Source organism: Liolophura sinensis, chromosome 1, assembly GCF_032854445.1.
Source record: "Liolophura sinensis isolate JHLJ2023 chromosome 1, CUHK_Ljap_v2, whole genome shotgun sequence".
Lineage (NCBI taxonomy): Eukaryota > Metazoa > Mollusca > Polyplacophora > Chitonida > Chitonidae > Liolophura > Liolophura sinensis.
In genome coordinates this window covers 34,343,129-34,359,528 of record NC_088295.1, presented here as the reverse complement: position 1 = coordinate 34,359,528, position 16,400 = coordinate 34,343,129, and the positions used below count along the sequence as shown (strand labels likewise).

Here is a 16,400-nt window from a genome sequence, read left to right as displayed (position 1 = left end):
GTGTTTTCCGAGTACTGAATGGTTCGTTTATGAAGAATAGAGTGACACAATTTTGACATAAAAGGTTGAGTAATATTACCCAAGTGATACCAATGGATCAAATGCCTTCTTTATCCATTCGATCGTCTTACGATTATATTCTTAATGTCTTGTGCTGGTTTGACAACTGAGTATGTTCTGATATATGATCACAGTCTTAATATGGGATTTATAGAAGTGTGATGGGAGGTTGACAGAACTACCTTTATTACGATCATGAAAAACTTGAACGAGGAAGATAACGACGGAGTAGTGAGCGAACCAACCCTTTCATTCATGTCAGCACTACTTTAATACCATACACAGAACCAAGCTACATGTAGTTGATACTCTAATTAAACGTGACAATAACGAACAAAATCTATATCCAAGTTTGAGATTTACAATCAAATCTACCTACAAACGTAGAGGTATGTAATAACATAAAACTGCGGGTAATTTCACACATCATATACCTGGCTATATAATGCCACAAAGCTAATATTTATTACGTCCATATAACATGTGAGGTATATATTGGAATTACTACACGGTAGTTGTATGTTGTTCGCGTTTTATTACATGTAATAATTTGCAATGTTTGCAACTGGCCCATTCACTCATCTTTCCGCCTCTCAGTCGTAAATTTCCCACGCCAAAAAGTTGTCAGTCAGGGGAGCCGAGCTTACTTCAGCGTCCTGCAAATACTACAGGTGAAACAGAAAACAGAACTGGTATATAGATTGGTAAATTTTTCATATTTAGAACAGCTTACAGGAGTCAGCACAGCAATCATTACAAAAACGAAGACAAAAATATTTCTTCAAATTACTCTTAAATTTTCGCAACATTTTCAGCACAGACGTTGCAAAAATATAAAAGCCCCAAACATTATATGGTAATAAAATAAAGCTTTCTCTATGTTACATTGTACTAGCATTTTTATTCTCATCTAGGTTTTGCATAAAAAGAATAATTGTTACCATGCAGGCAGATAATAAAATTGTTACCGCGTATACCACTTTCCTAATTCACTTTTACCTTTGTTCCTTTGGATATTGACAACGACTGCTCCCGTACGGCGGTAATTAAAGAAGAAAAACGACCCGTCTGAGTCATCCACAAATGAACAGAGGTTTGCACCAGCTGAAACAGTATGAAACCAATATGTATCAACATCTCCAAAAAATGGTTTGTTTTGGCCTTCATTTGTCAAATCAGTTTTATTATATTAGGTCTAAGCCTTCTTGTGAATGGAAGATATCCATAAAGTAGGTATTTCAATGAATTGTGTTGACATAAATCCCATTGGTGTAACTCACATATAATGTGCCTCTGGATTGCCCGGTGCTGGAACAGTTCTCTGAATACTGGCTATATAATAGCACGGACAAGTTAGTTTCCATTCCACCCTAGGATTATTTTATCTGGGATAATCGAAACTCTACTCCTGTCGCGCTACGTTTAATGCAATAAAATATTTCTAGCCTACATCGGTTTTTACACATGTGGAACTAGAAATATATACCTATCCAAGTCAGAAGTTTCTGTTATGAACTTTGGAAAATTGTATATAATAAGAAAAAGCGATCGTCTTTTTGTCACAAGAAGCATAGTGAATCACCTTGATTGACTAACCAGCACTGAGAACTGAACATAGAAATGGACGCTACAAGATCCATGGGCAAATGTAAGTATAGATTTAACCAAACTGATGCCACATATGCGCTGTGCAGCTGTAAGCTACATGGGTCAATTTAAGATTTTCTACAAGCATGTGTTTCTGATGGTCAATGATAAAGAAAGTAGCTTGTGCCACTATTAGTGAAAAGGCACGAATATGCATGTAATCTATTGATCCGCTATCGAAAAAAATCATGCCACTGAGAACCCGTGATTCCTTACCATCAGGGTTTACCACGTCGACAATGTTCATGGTAATATCAGAGCACTGAGCATTACACTGCTGGCGGGAGAGCGGTCCTGACTGATACCCGAAACACATCACACAGTTCTTCAGCTCTTCACACCGGCCCATGCAAGTCTGCAGAATACACAACATCATTGCCCAGATTTGCCGGAATGTTCTGTAGTTAGCACAACATTTTTTCCTGATGTCAGCTTTCTCACGTAAATTCAGTAATTCTGATCTGAAGTTACATATGTAGGCCATAATCTACTGTTCATTCTTGCCTTTGCAATAACGTTTTGTGAGCAAACTTATCCGTTACAACAGCACAACACTTGGTCAGTTCAGCTTTGATTCAAATCCCCATCGCGAGAGAAATCATATCCCACTGCGGAAAATGAATACATTACCTATATGTTTGGAGAATTCTCCATTGCGTGGTATATTGCCTGTGCCTTGTTGAGATGTTTATTTGTCTTTTACGATTACTTATATTTCACTGGCATCCTATACTATGCACCTGAGATAATCTTACTTATAGATGACAGATGATGCCAGACTGACTTTGTTAGGGAATCAAGATAAAGTAGCAGGATATATCAGATCTTACTAAATACCTAGATAGTTGCCTGACGCAAAATTTAACTGCTGTCAATCAAGCCACATCAGATGGACGTCATGACACGTCGACGGGGGCCGATTCCACAAAGCCAGTTCTCACAAAATTTGAAAATTTGAAAGCCAGAATGAACGAATGAATTTTTGGATCTTTTGAGTCAAAACTGGGAACACATAATATTACAAAGGCTATGCCAAGACAAGATGTTACAATTTGAAGCTTTTGGGATGTAAAGTATGCACAGTACTGGATTTTAAAATTGTCAAAACTTGCGTGGTGCAATTGATTTCATGCATGAGCTTGAATGAATGAGATAACCCCTTTTGTTTCTTCGATCAGTGAGGACCTGCCTTTGTACAGAGGTCATGTGTTACTTATCAAGGGTTCACTGGCGGTTTCAGTCCGTCAATCGACAGTTGCCTTTCTGTGTAGGCCTAATGTGTTTCGTCGTTTAAATGACACTGACCGAGCAATTTTATAACGGCGCTCTGGCTCGAGTCCTGTACATGTCGCCGCTCTGGCTCGAGTCCTGTACATGTCGCCGGTCATTACTGAGATCTGTAGTTCGCATCCAGGTCTTTGCATCACTGAGGATTGCGTCTTCCACACTTAGTCAGGCGTGTTCATTTCTCGATATATCATACAGTCCTTTATATTCCTTCTAAATACTGCTAAACTTAACAACTCTCTTGATTAAGAAAGTCGTATGAATCATATCCAATTTTCTGAAGAGTAAACTGACTATTTCATGCCTGGAAAGACGTTACATGAAGTTCTCTTACCGGACATTCCTCGCATGTGGGCCCCCTAAAATTGCCGTCACATCTACATACTCCACCCAGACACAGACCATGGTTGTTACATATTTGCTTAAAAACAGAAATAAATTCAGTTAATACATAGAAAAGCTGCAGTGTGGAAGTTAACGCATTACGTTAACTGAAAGTCAAGATGAAAGTCTTCCATGTCCATATTCTATATATTAAAACACATTTCACCGTAATCATCTTCAAAAAGCAATTAATTCAAATTAAAAAAACAAAACAAAAGAAAAAAAAAACAAACGACTAAAGACAAAAATCCACTTGGGTATGTTTAATATATATATATTTATGAGGGTGATAACTGCGCGGATTTTACCCCATTCCTAGCTCTACAGGAAGCCGTGTCAGCGCTCAGTTCGCAGCCCTCGCCTCTCCACCCATCATTACAAATACACCGGTTACACAGACAGCGCCCTCTGCTTGCGCCTGAAGCAAAACAGGACACTCTTTTAATGTCTAGTGAACGGGCCTAAAACCTGACACTCTTTTAACGTGAACCGAAAACCCCCAAAACATGACATTCTCCTAACGTGTGCTTAAACTAAGCAGAAAACTGGACATTCTCACAACGTATACTGAAGAAAATTCAGCCCCAAACACGACATTTTCCTAATGTGTACTGAACAGAAGGGGCCCAAAACATGACATTTTCCTAACGTCTGCAAAACAGAAGTCGTTCAAAACATGACATTCTCCTTACATGTACTGAACAAAAATGATCAAAACATGACATTTTCCTAAAGTGTGCAAAACAGAAGTGGTTCAAAACATGACATTCTCCATACAAGTACTGAACAGAAGGGGTTAAACATGACAGTCTCCAAAACGTGAACCCAAAACACCCAAAACATGACATTCTCCTTACGTGTGCAAAACAGAAGGGGTCCAAAACATGACATTCTCCTTACATGTACTGAACAGAAGGGGTCAAAACATGACATTCTACTTACATGTACTGAACAAAAAGGATCAAAAGATGACATTTTCCTAAAGTGTGCAAAACAGAAAGGGTTCAGAACATGACATTTTCCTAACGTGTACTGAACAGAAGAAGCCCAAAACATGTCATTCTCCTAGTGAACAGAAGGGGCTCGGTCAGACAAAGTATTGCGCTCGTCGCAGCCAATCGGCCACAGCGAGGTATACTTGATTCCATGTTCATACAAGACTTACCTCCACACATTTGGCCGTCGTGGAAGGGACACGCAAAGTCATTACATTCACAGAACCTGCCATAGTATCGAAATCTTTCCTGCAATAAATCAGAAATTAAACCTGTTTTTGTAATTTACTTTCATTATGTATGAAACAATAACTTTTTATTCTTCTCTTCACAAAATCTGCGACATGCAGACGTAATATTGCTATACCGCCTTTATCCAGTCCAAAGTGAACAGGCTAATCATTCATGGGCCTTACCGAGGAGTCCGTGTGACAACGGCATTGTCCACAAAGGCAGTCACCCCTGCCTGAGCACTCCCGGGTAGCACTGCAATAAAACCATCAAAACGTGTGGTTGACTGCAATTTCAAATGCCTTCTTTGACATTCTCTATGAAATAAGTTCATTTGACCGTATGAGTTTGGTAGTGTATACAAATAGAAAAGAAGATACTGTGCAATAGACTGAAATACACCTCATTTGTATAACCACAGCTGCAAAAGATGGTGTGTTATCAGAAAATGAAAACACAGTTTCAACAATATTGAAGAAATGGGACAACAATATAGGTTCATTTACATAATTACGAGCGCTTGTGGATCAAGATTGGCGAAAATTGCCTAAAAAGCCCAAGAGATGTCCTATTTGCAAGGCTGTCGCAAAGCATAAATTACATGACTCCAGTGACTTATGGCCAAGGTAATAAAACGTCCGTCTACAGTCAGGTACAGTCAGCAAATTTTTACTAATGCTTGCCCATAAACAGCGTCATCTTTTACATATTTACTAATCGTTTTAGTTTATAGGAACAATGCTGATTTATGTTTTCTTACTTTTGGGAAGCCATACAACCAGCACGGGGGTCCCCTTCCTGTGAACTACACTCACAACGTTCTCCATACCAGCCGCGGTAACACTGACATTCTCCACACGAGAATCTACCGTTCTCACTGCACCTTGTGTCGTCCGACTGTGGAACAACATGGTAAGTCACAACATACAGAAAAGGAAAATGAATCCAAAAACCAACTTTAATACACTGAAGAACTTTTTCAACTGAAGAAGGCTGAAAATGATTGGTTCAACCTAATCATATTGTTCTATGATATTGATCTGATCTTCATACTGAACAAATGGACAATCGCTCAATGGCTCGTTTCCAAGCTGACTTGACCGTTGTTGTCTTGTAATCCACGAGTACTACGTTACCAGCTTGCCCACCAAAGATCATCTCAAAGACAGGAATGAACATCGGACTACCCAGATTAGACTCCATTTACCTTGGGCGTGAAAGTAGCCAGTGAAAACGTGACGTTGCGTTAACAGTGACGGCTCTCACGATCCAGCCAGGACGACAAGTGGGAATCTTTTGCAACCCGACTAGAACCAGACGAATTGAACCGTCTGTCATAGCTATTCACACAGGGCAATTGGCAATCACAATTGGGGTTTTAAGGTTTGACCACATGGGGTTTTAAGGTTATATATCTGACGGACTGGACATAAGACCATGATATGTGAGGAAGCATGCATTTGGACACAGTCTGGATGGTTTGTTTTAATGTATGCATGTATGTATCGTGCAAGTGTGCATTACCGAAGTCTGTGATTCGCAGTCACATGAACATTTGGGAGTTATATCCACTCTGATGGCTCTCCCTCGGGCACCCGGGGAACCCAGGCGCATTCTGGCAAATTAAAACACGAGGAGCATATAAGAATGTCATTCGTAATAATTTTAAAAGAAAGAAATAAAATAATAGTGTATTATTCTATTTTTGAAACATGAGGATACAGGAAACATGAGGAAACAACACACCAATTGATCGGCTGATTAATTTTTCATTTTATTAGAATTTAATATTTAAAAATTTTACTTATACGATGGTGGTGATATTAATGGGTGGGGAAACCAGAGTAAACCACAGCTATTTCCCATGTATTAGATTTAAAGTTTTAGATTTAAAGCCGCTTATTTCCCAGGTATTACTTTTAAAGCTTTAGATTTAAAGCCACTGTGCAACCTTTAATAGCCGAATTCGGACCTCATTGCCCAGGGGCCAATTGGATGCAGTGAGAACATGCCTCTAGCTGAATGAACCGTGTATCGAGAACCCTGCAACAGCTGAGGTTAACTTTTCTGATTTCCGGTGCAAATACAATCTACTGAGCCGATATCCAAATACGTTGCTTGTGTACCTGGTATCTTGATCCAATCAAATCATAACTTGGTGCGATGTTGACACAACCGAGTTTATGCAGACATAGATACGGTATATTGTCAACGACTGCATGACGAGGGGTTAACCAAACAAACTTTAATCACCTGATTACTAAATATCCTTGTTTATATCGAAGCCTGGCCTGGGTATACAATCGACCTTGTTAAATGGCTAGCGATACTTTAACTTTTCCGCCGCTTATATATAGTAATGGACAGTTTTCCCTTGAGCAAAACATCTCACCACTTTGGACAGTTTTGTCCCATAAACTAACTGTCCATAGTGTCATTAATTTGGTGACCTTCAAACATATTTCATAGGTACACAAAATGGGTAAAGAAGTAGAGTGTGCTCTCCCTTGGGGAGCTATGTGGAGTGGGGAGCTATGTGGCGTGTTCTACACGCTGTTTCCGTGCAGACAGAACTATAATTATGTCGGCATTGCATTGCAAACGGTCGGAGAAAACATTTCGCACAGAAGGAGATTAAAAGACAACAAATTTCTTTATAAAAAAAGTGATCGTAAAACTTCAATTAAACGTGAGAAATATTAACTTACTATATTATATAATTGGTTTACCTTTGTCTACCTTGACATCTCTCCACGGTTAGTGTCAGCGTGAATTCCACCTGTAAAACGCAGGAGGAAACCGGTCAATCTTAATTATATTCTATTCATATAAGTACAATATAAAAAGATTCTGATCTGTCGGATTAACAGGATATTGTTACAAAATCACAACATAAGCAGAATAAAATGTATTACATGTTTACAAATTCTTTTTATAGAAACCTTAGCCATGACAATAGTTATATTATTTCTGCAGCAGTTTTGGTAAGTCAGCAGATAATATTCGGCTCTATTACTGCATGACTTTAATAACGTGCAAATACTTATTGCCATGTTTTGTTTGAGTTTTGGGACCACTGAGCATCATGTTTGTTCATAGTTATATAAGCTAAGTTATTCACTACGTCAGAGAACTGTAGACTTACGATCTCTCCCAATCTGATTCGAGGGCAGTTATTATTTGACGCCTGGAACCTGTAAGACACAATATTGATCAAAATACACCAAAGATGCCACAATAATGACAATATTTTATAGTAAAACCATACTTTTCCCAAAAAACATCTAGCGCAAAAGCTGTCAATGAGTATCAACTGGAGGAAAGACCCAGAAATGGGTCACGGATAGACGATCACACATGGTCCGGACATGGAACTAAACCACCCAAAACGAAGATGGGGTCCTATTCCTACAAATGCAAGAAATTTCTATGCATGTATTCCTTCATGTTTTTATACTTTGTATACTTTTATAGTTCTTAGGTGGTTTGTGTTATACGTCATTTTGGGAACTGGCCTTGAGATTATTGACCTGGAACGTCCTTAAAGGTTGATGGCTGGTAAACGAATGTCATATATAGATTCACTACCCAGATGTAGAACATCCGTATTGATCAATCTAAGAATTTACAATCAAATTAACATATCCATATCCAGGTGGGCATACAAAATAAGCCATGTCTTGTCCTGTCTCATATGAAGATCAAAATCTAATTTTAATCCCATGTTGATGTCCGTGCGATTTGCAGTTCCAGAAGTAGAAGAACGCCCTTCCGTTTGTTCGCTTCGCACACTTCTCTAACGGAAAGCTCTTCCCCTTCTTCTATACATATAATAGAAGGTCTGGAAGACAAGAGCGGGGCAATGTAGGGAATTACCATGATGCTCTCTCTTCAGTCTGTTCGATTCGTCGCACGGAAGACGGGAATACTGGAAGCTACTTCGAGCTTTCGAAGAGCTCAAATCCCACGCATCACTGGACAATATGGGCCATAACACAATTCCTGTCGTTCCCCAGTCCATCAAACACAGAATATGTACATAAGCTCACAAGTTTCATGTTTGCTGTAATCTTCATCGTGCTCTTCAAAGTCTGACAATGTGTTCAGAATTCAGCCAGATATCAGCTCATTCTGACCGTATTACACGTATTATATATATACGTATAGCTGTACCATCATTAGATCAGTTATTAAAACCAAACCTGACCAAACATCAGTGACCATTGTTTAACGGATCTGAGGGTCTTTTCGACTGACGCAATATCTCTACGAAAACGACACAAACGATATGTCAGAAAATTATGTATATCGGGAGGGCATAAAAAAATAGGCCGTACTTTGATGCTGCATTACTCCATTATCCTTTGTTCAAACCCTTTCAAACATTCAAATGCCATGATTTTGTTTATATACTGACCAGTTTTCAAGGTCACAGCTTGAGCAGTGTGTACACAGGGTTAAAATGAAAACATAGCCTCAAAAACGCACGTCCCGGTGACCCATATTGGATCACCTGGCAGATGTCATGAGTAGAGAGCGCGCTGCACCAGTGTGACACGCGTCAATCAAGTGTCGTCTGGAAAAATTGTCTGGTTCTAGTGTCAGAGCAACGCTTCCGTCCGATAGGCATAAGTTTTGCTGAATCAAGATGGTTTTCTCTGCGGCGGACAAGGAATTGTCACCTTTTTAAGTAAAAGAAGGTAGAACATCATTTTAACATGAACATCATTTCCAGAACATGTCCGGAGTCAGTAGGTGTGTGTACATATACTGTGTCGTCTTGTGGCATAACGAGTCCATGTCGCCAAAGTGCTGCGACATTGAAGAATCATGCTGAAAACACCAGACCTGATAAGACCTGTTATATTGACACCGCGCCAACCAGTCCTGTTTTCTTGCCCTAGCCTCTCAATGCTGCGCTCAGCGAGGAAACAGCTTTTTTAAGTCTTTGGTATGAACCGACCCTGGTTTGGTCCAGCCGTTTCCCGAATTCGAGGTGGACGCTCTAACCATTAAGCCACCGAAGCAGTTGTTCAGACAGTTAACACATGCAACCTTGTTTATGGTAAATCTACGAGACATTCTACTCGTATACCGTGGGATGGGCGTTCCAAGTCGATTATCATAAGACCCATATCCGAAACACCAGTTCCCAAAGGAATATATGAGAAATAATATGTAAATAGTAAACAAACCTGCTAGCATGTGCGAGAGAAGCAGTCATCAGTCTTCAATGACACATGCCGGGAAGAAATCTAGACATGATATCCAACTGAAATTCACGGTCTGTGGATAATTACCGAGTCAAATGCAAATATAGGTAAATACAGGTCGTGGTTTGCTTGTAAGTGTTCATACAAGCACCACGTTGATGATGTAAACATGGATGCTTATATGCCCTAGCCATGAGTTTAATGGAATTAGAAACAACAATAACAGGCAGAAATTGCCAAATATCCTGATCGCTCTGTCCACATTTGCCAACAAGAGTGTTCACGGTAGAATTTCAGGTATACGCCATATGCAGTACTCATTGATATATTGCTACCCAAATACGGATAATTTACAATGTCGAAACTGAAATTATTCCCCTTTGCCATAAGGACACCAAGCAATCCTTGGTCACCCTTGTACTAGAACTACGACCACTTTGACAGGCAGCCCTCTGGAGGTTCCCAATTAATGGTTATGGTGCTATGCAATGTTGTTGACAATTGCAGGTCGCACTGCACTGAAAAAAGTGAATTGAACTTACCCATGGCAATCAGATGACACTGTGACCGTGACACCTTCCACTGCTCTCTGGCGCAGGCTAATCTGCAGTAATACAGCCATAATACAGTGGATTCATTGAAACAGCATGACGAACAATCAGTAACTGTTACAGAGAATTGTTTTATACGTCTGTACCTCTTTAACTGATTACATATACATTCGGTGCCTGGCATATTGTATTGTTGCAACATGCTTTAAGAAAAACGCCACTTGCAAATACATAATGAAAACAAAATAGATTTCTCTGTTTATTATTTATTGTTTATTTCCATTTACTCCTTATGACTTATACCCATGTTGTTAGAACCAGTGTTGAACTAATGGTTTAGTACTCCGTGTAGTATACGAGAAAAACTGGCGTAAGTACATGCTCAAACATACATATCTATATCCAACAAATTCTGAATTAAAATGTGCGATTTAAAGACGTTCTTTACCCTTCTTCGTCTAACGTCACTACTTGTCACCTTCACTCTGACTTTAATGGGGGCTGGGCGACCTGCAAAATATCAGTTTAAGATGTCAGTTCTACATTATAATAGGGGACATATGCATGTGTCTAAAACAGGCTTAGCTACCAATATGGGCAATTTGTTATCTTCACGTTTACAGTAGGCTTAATCCAAACAACTTCCATACCTTTATAAAGAACGGCCTGTAAATATTGAGGGGAAATCAAAACTCTTCCGCCAATAGGTCGTGCCTAAAAAAGAGGGAAATATAAAAGTGGAACATTTCATGCTATCGCCCTAAAGAACATAAGAACGTAATACTAAAAACACAGGACGTGATCAGATGAACATGAGATTAAAGACTAAGGGACTGATGAAAAACGGGGCTGAAAATATCGGGTGTAATGACAACTCATTTGCCATCAAGCTGACTTAAGATGCATTGTTGTATCTTCTGTGATCATTGCAATACACATTCTTCAATCACTAAATGGATTCGGAATTGAATAGATTGGTGTTTATCTGCACATTCAATCACATTTCACTAATAGACCTACGATGTGGCAGTCATACGTACGGATGGAGGACTTTAGCAGTATATACTATTGATGGAGGAGGTGCTGTCAACGACATTCCGTGTTAGCGGTGTATACTGAGAGTGAACCTACCCGATCTTGGCTGATGGAGGACGTGTGGTTGACGACATTTTGGCGCTGACATCGGAAATGGTAATCCCTGCGATCACATCTGTTCCACTCGTAGTTCTGAAGAATCAAACTACTAAGAAAACAGGCCGTTTGATTTTGAATATAATTTTGATGTAATCAAATAGTATGCCGATATTTGAGAATAGGCAATGCAATATGGTTCTGATGAACGAACTATTTATTTATTTATTTAATAAATTGGTTTTTGACGAATAACTCAATAATATTCACTTATATGAAGAAAGCCTGCACTAAGGAGGAAGTAAACACGATAATCCGGAGGTTACTGGCAGACCTTTCCATGTACAACTGGACAGAAAGCCAGTATGAGGTGGATTTGAACTGACAGCGACCGCATTGGGAGTGACTACTGCGTCTGCGCTAGTACGCTAACCACTCGGCCACGGAGGTTTATCAAAACGTTTCGTGGATAATTTTGTTCCCTCATGTGCGTCCTCATATCAAGCCATATCTAAGGTATCCCTGCCTGGGTCTAGTCTGAATACCAGTATGAGTATTGTATTTATAGACAAACGTGGCTATTGAATCTCGAAATATGGGCACACTTCTTTCATGGTTTTATGGTAACATGTTCATGGGGGAAGTAAACACAGAAGATAGTATTTGTAAGGACAGGTAGGCCGTCTAAGGTTTTGTAAAACTCGTGTTTATCTTCATATAATGCTATGCAGCATGTATGCGTGCCCGCTTCAACATCAATACGTATATGGTCTGTATAGACAAATGTAAGGCTGTATAGACACATGTGTGACTGTATAGACAAGTGTGCGGCTGTCTACCTCATCAGAACACCAGGCACACTCCGGGCTGGCGGCCTGACACTGCCCACACGTCTTCTGCTGACGACAAGTCCGGGGATCGCCTGTCGATTACCAACAGAGAAATGATTTCAAATGATAACGATTTAGTTTAGCGAATCTTTGGGCACAAGACCCTAACAAATCTGAAACGGTACTGGACCTAATTTGTCGGATTTGATGATAAAATGTGAGAACGTAGCGCGCAATTAAAATCCATTTATAGCCTGTCGGGAAATGTGCCACGTAACTGGCAATGGGCAGGGATTTACTCTTGGCAACCGTAAAAATTGAAAATACAACGTTAATCTATGTCACCTGGCGAGTTGCGATGGTATCCCCCGGGCTCCCCTCAACAAATAAACTTAAGCTATAGTTCCCCATCATCTCACTGCCATGCTTCAAAATGATCTACAATGCTCAGTCGGGATCAGGTCAGGATCCCTGTAGTTTTCAGGTGTTAAGCGGGAATCCGGAGTAGAAATCTTGCAGTTGCTCAATGGTCAACAGAACCTATAGACCCCACCACCCCATACATAACTAAACAATTCGTGAGTATGGCCATACCACCATTCAATGAAAACATAAATAAACAAATAACAAGCTTATTAACTGTCAAGTAAGGTGTACAATACCTGAGGCACACCAAACCACCACAGCCAGGACGATGAGGGTGTTCAGATTCCTTTGATAAAAAATAAAATCAATAAGAAGCCATTTAATGAGGCCTATCCACTTCTGGCTTTCACTGATGTCTCAGTTAAGTTTGGTTGTTTGATATAAAAGACTTCAATCCTGACTACACGGATGGAGTCATCTGTGGTTTGGGGAAATTGACTGTCCATTCTTTTAATAGATACAAATCAAGATATGCCAAAATTAGAAGTCTGCTACAACATATATGGATAAGTATCCTACAAAGTCCATTGTCCCATACAATTCAGATGAATAATCAGTTTTCTGTTCTGTTCCCTAGGTTGGTGAATGTTCTATATTCAAACATTTAAAAGGCATTTCTGCAATGTTAATAGATTCCCGTTAAGCTTTTCTCCATTTTTCTTAATTACTAGAAGATGAGTGTTTGATTTGATAAAATAAAGATGGCATTCTAATTCCGACAATCTCCAAAACTGGCAGGGGCACGCCGCCTCCTTCAGATATTAATTTTTAAACAAAGGCATGAGCAGTTTGGTGTATACAGCCTTTCCCCAGTATATATTACCATGTAAATATGTCCCATGCAATTATTACCAATTTGTTAGTACCTCTCTGAAGACGAATTCAACAACGCGTTTAATGACTTAGCGTTCAGCAGGGATATTCTTGAGTGTGGTGAACAATTTCTTTTGGCGACATCTACGACTTCGACGATACTCTAACGGACATTTGTGCCCAAAACATAAATCACAACAACATAAGCTTTAGTTAACTTGTACTGGTTTGTTTCAGCACAAACGGGTTGGAACATAATTATAAATGAGACGTTTTCAGACTCAAATACTAGTATTATTTAGTATCATTTCACTTCCTTGGTAACAATCTAGAATAGGTCGACACTAACACTCTTGCAGATTGAAATTGTTAGGCGCTGACAAATTATATGCACGCTTTTAGTATTAAAAATGTTGTACACAACATATCCTAAATTTATCGTGGTCCCAGAAGGGGGATTTTGTGAGATTATGATACCATCTATAAACATTGGTGACGTTGTTTGTCAAGGGTCAAGGTCAAAGCAGCGGAACCATGATGACATTGAGATAAGCTATACACCAGCTGCATAGTGTAGAAATGCATCGGGTGTATGAATGGCTCCTTGTATGACGCCTGTGTGGTTTTTCAATTTATAGAACAGTCGTATACGCGGAGCAAAAGACATCTGCTTTAAGTAGGTTTCTCGGTATGTCATGGCACGGCTTAAGGAGGATGGATGTGTCAAACTGAGTCGCCATGTACACTTCTGCTGTCGCAGCCTTAACTCCGTTATACGATCCGTCCGAGGATCTCTTTACTCACATGCACTAAGCTGCTAGAGAGAATGCATAAAAGAACAAAAGGCTGAAATACAACAGAAACTTATTCCTCCCACCCGAGATATCATCAGCACAAAGGAAGGCATTATCATTTAGATCCATACCCGATTGCTTAGATAAAATTAAGAAGTAATAGTACACTTACATTTTCTTGCCCGTCTGCTGCCTGTGCGATGTAGAGCACCTCTCTCTCTCTCTCTGTCCGTCTTCTTTCTCTCTCTGGCAAACAAAGCCTTGGTCTAGGGAGAGAGTACAGGGCACGGGGGGGGAAGGAAATCGCGTGTGCCTCAGGATATCATGAAATTTGACTCTATTCCGACCGGCAGACGTTGTCTTGATAAGCTTTAAAACAGCCGACTTCGCGCTGAAAGACCTTTAAGTACGTACGCGTGTCACTTGTTCCTTACAAGTTACTGACTCTACCCCACTTACATACTTATATTAAATTGGCAAGAAAAACTGTACCCTTGTTTCCACCTTCTGAAAAACCAACACAATTTCCGAAAAATGCATTTTCGTTGAGTTTGCCTCCAGGTAGTTTGAACCACAATTACCAAACATTAAAAAAAAGAGTACACACATGCTTACTGCAGTTTGTTGCATATATATCTAATATCCACGAATGAATACTATTCAAATCCTATTCGGGCTAAATGACCAATTTGACTTTATTGAAAGCAGCACTGATGGCATAAATATTCACAATTTAGTAGCTTTGTTTGCTTGAAGGTAGATAAACTCCAGGTGTATACTATAGCACACAGAAGAACATACAAACTTTTAACACAAACTATCATTTCATTTTTTAAATAATTTATCTGAACATATAACTTAGCACACGAGAATGGTTAACGGCTTCTATTTATCTACACGTACATATCTGCACATCAGGGAAAGCAGAATGTCAAAAAGTCTGGGATAGATGGGAAAATTATGTGGAACTATTATCCTAACAACCTAACAAGCCAGGGTCCAGGGGTCGCTTAAGCTCCGGAAGTTGATGTCTTTCAGAGAGCCGAAGACACGTTTTAAGTCATTTCTTTTGACTAAAATTCAGGTATAGGAAGGCGGGATAAAGTAGATTCTTTTATCGTGAAAATTCATAACTATTACATTCTTTAAATCTTAATATTTGTTGGACAAATGTATGGTTTATAAGAATTCATTAGCTGATTGCAACAATTGTACATCGAGAAACGCGCCTACATAGTTTCAACCATGGTAATCACAATGTCGAGTGAGTGAGTGATTTTATTGTTTAACGTCGCACTTAGCAATTCTTCAGTCATATGACCACGAAAGGCAAATAATCAGCCCCATCCGAACCATTATACTGAAGGGGGTTCAACCAGTCGTTGCACTATCCCCTTAATGCTGAACGTCAAACAAGTAAGTTTGACTTCCATTTTTATGACCTCAGGTTCTACAAAAGGAAACGGTAGATAGAATTTTGACAAGCTTCAAAAGGTCTGCTTTCGAAACTGGCTTGTTGGCATCCACTTGTACAGATTTCGGTAGGGTATATCTGACCTTTACAACTGAAGACGTAAAAATGAAGGTCTTCTTTGAAAATATTTGATAGAATTACGTGTAAGTATTGATAGATTACGTGACTGCATGTGCACGGTTTCCTGGCAAATATCGGGAGATTTAGTGAATAGAATGTAAATATTCGATGAAAACTATTAACAGATATCACATTTTACCTCGAGATATATCTTAATTTCACTTATTGATATCTGTGTATTCTGTGTAAAAACAAATCTCCTGCGTGGTTTCAAACTAATCGAAAGTCCAAGAAAGGCAAAAAGACTTTGCAGCACGTACTGCCAAACGTCCATTATATAGCTAATAGTGTTACAATGCAAATTTACGACTGTATACTGTAATCAGATTTAAATTTTTAAAATTTAAATGTCATCCAAGTTTTCATCATAGTTTGAAAGAGACGCCGGTATTGATGTAAATTCCATTATTGTTTAATAAATACAAATAAATGCAATCCGCAGTG

The 16,400-nt window shown here is 39.3% G+C and overlaps 1 protein-coding gene across 1 annotated transcript; it reads right to left on the bottom strand.

Annotated features, from left to right (window-relative positions):
* Window positions 1-310: 310 nt before the first annotated feature.
* On the bottom strand, window positions 311-14,605 carry LOC135482074 (integrin beta-1-like). Its single transcript, XM_064761908.1, has 18 exons — window positions 14,535-14,605; window positions 12,992-13,041; window positions 12,339-12,421; window positions 11,500-11,595; window positions 11,019-11,082; window positions 10,817-10,878; window positions 10,360-10,421; window positions 7,750-7,798; window positions 7,334-7,383; window positions 6,129-6,219; window positions 5,365-5,501; window positions 4,790-4,859; window positions 4,544-4,622; window positions 3,687-3,796; window positions 3,329-3,415; window positions 1,924-2,062; window positions 1,060-1,164; window positions 311-725 (listed from the first exon to the last, which is right to left on the bottom strand). Coding segments are annotated over exons 1-18 (1,353 nt in total). The 5' UTR covers window positions 14,537-14,605; the 3' UTR covers window positions 311-708.
* Between the last annotated feature and the right edge of the window lie 1,795 nt (window positions 14,606-16,400).

What these genes read in the sequence shown, in the direction of transcription:
- LOC135482074 (XM_064761908.1), bottom strand. An exon ending in CCTCCATCAGCCAAGATCGG is followed by an intron (nt 11,083 to 11,499) that starts GTAGGTTCACTC and finishes CCTCTTTTTTAG; the next exon opens with GCACGACCTATTGGCGGAAG. An exon ending in AGATGTCAAGGTAGACAAAG is followed by an intron (nt 6,220 to 7,333) that starts GTAAACCAATTA and finishes TTAATTTGCCAG; the next exon opens with AATGCGCCTGGGTTCCCCGG.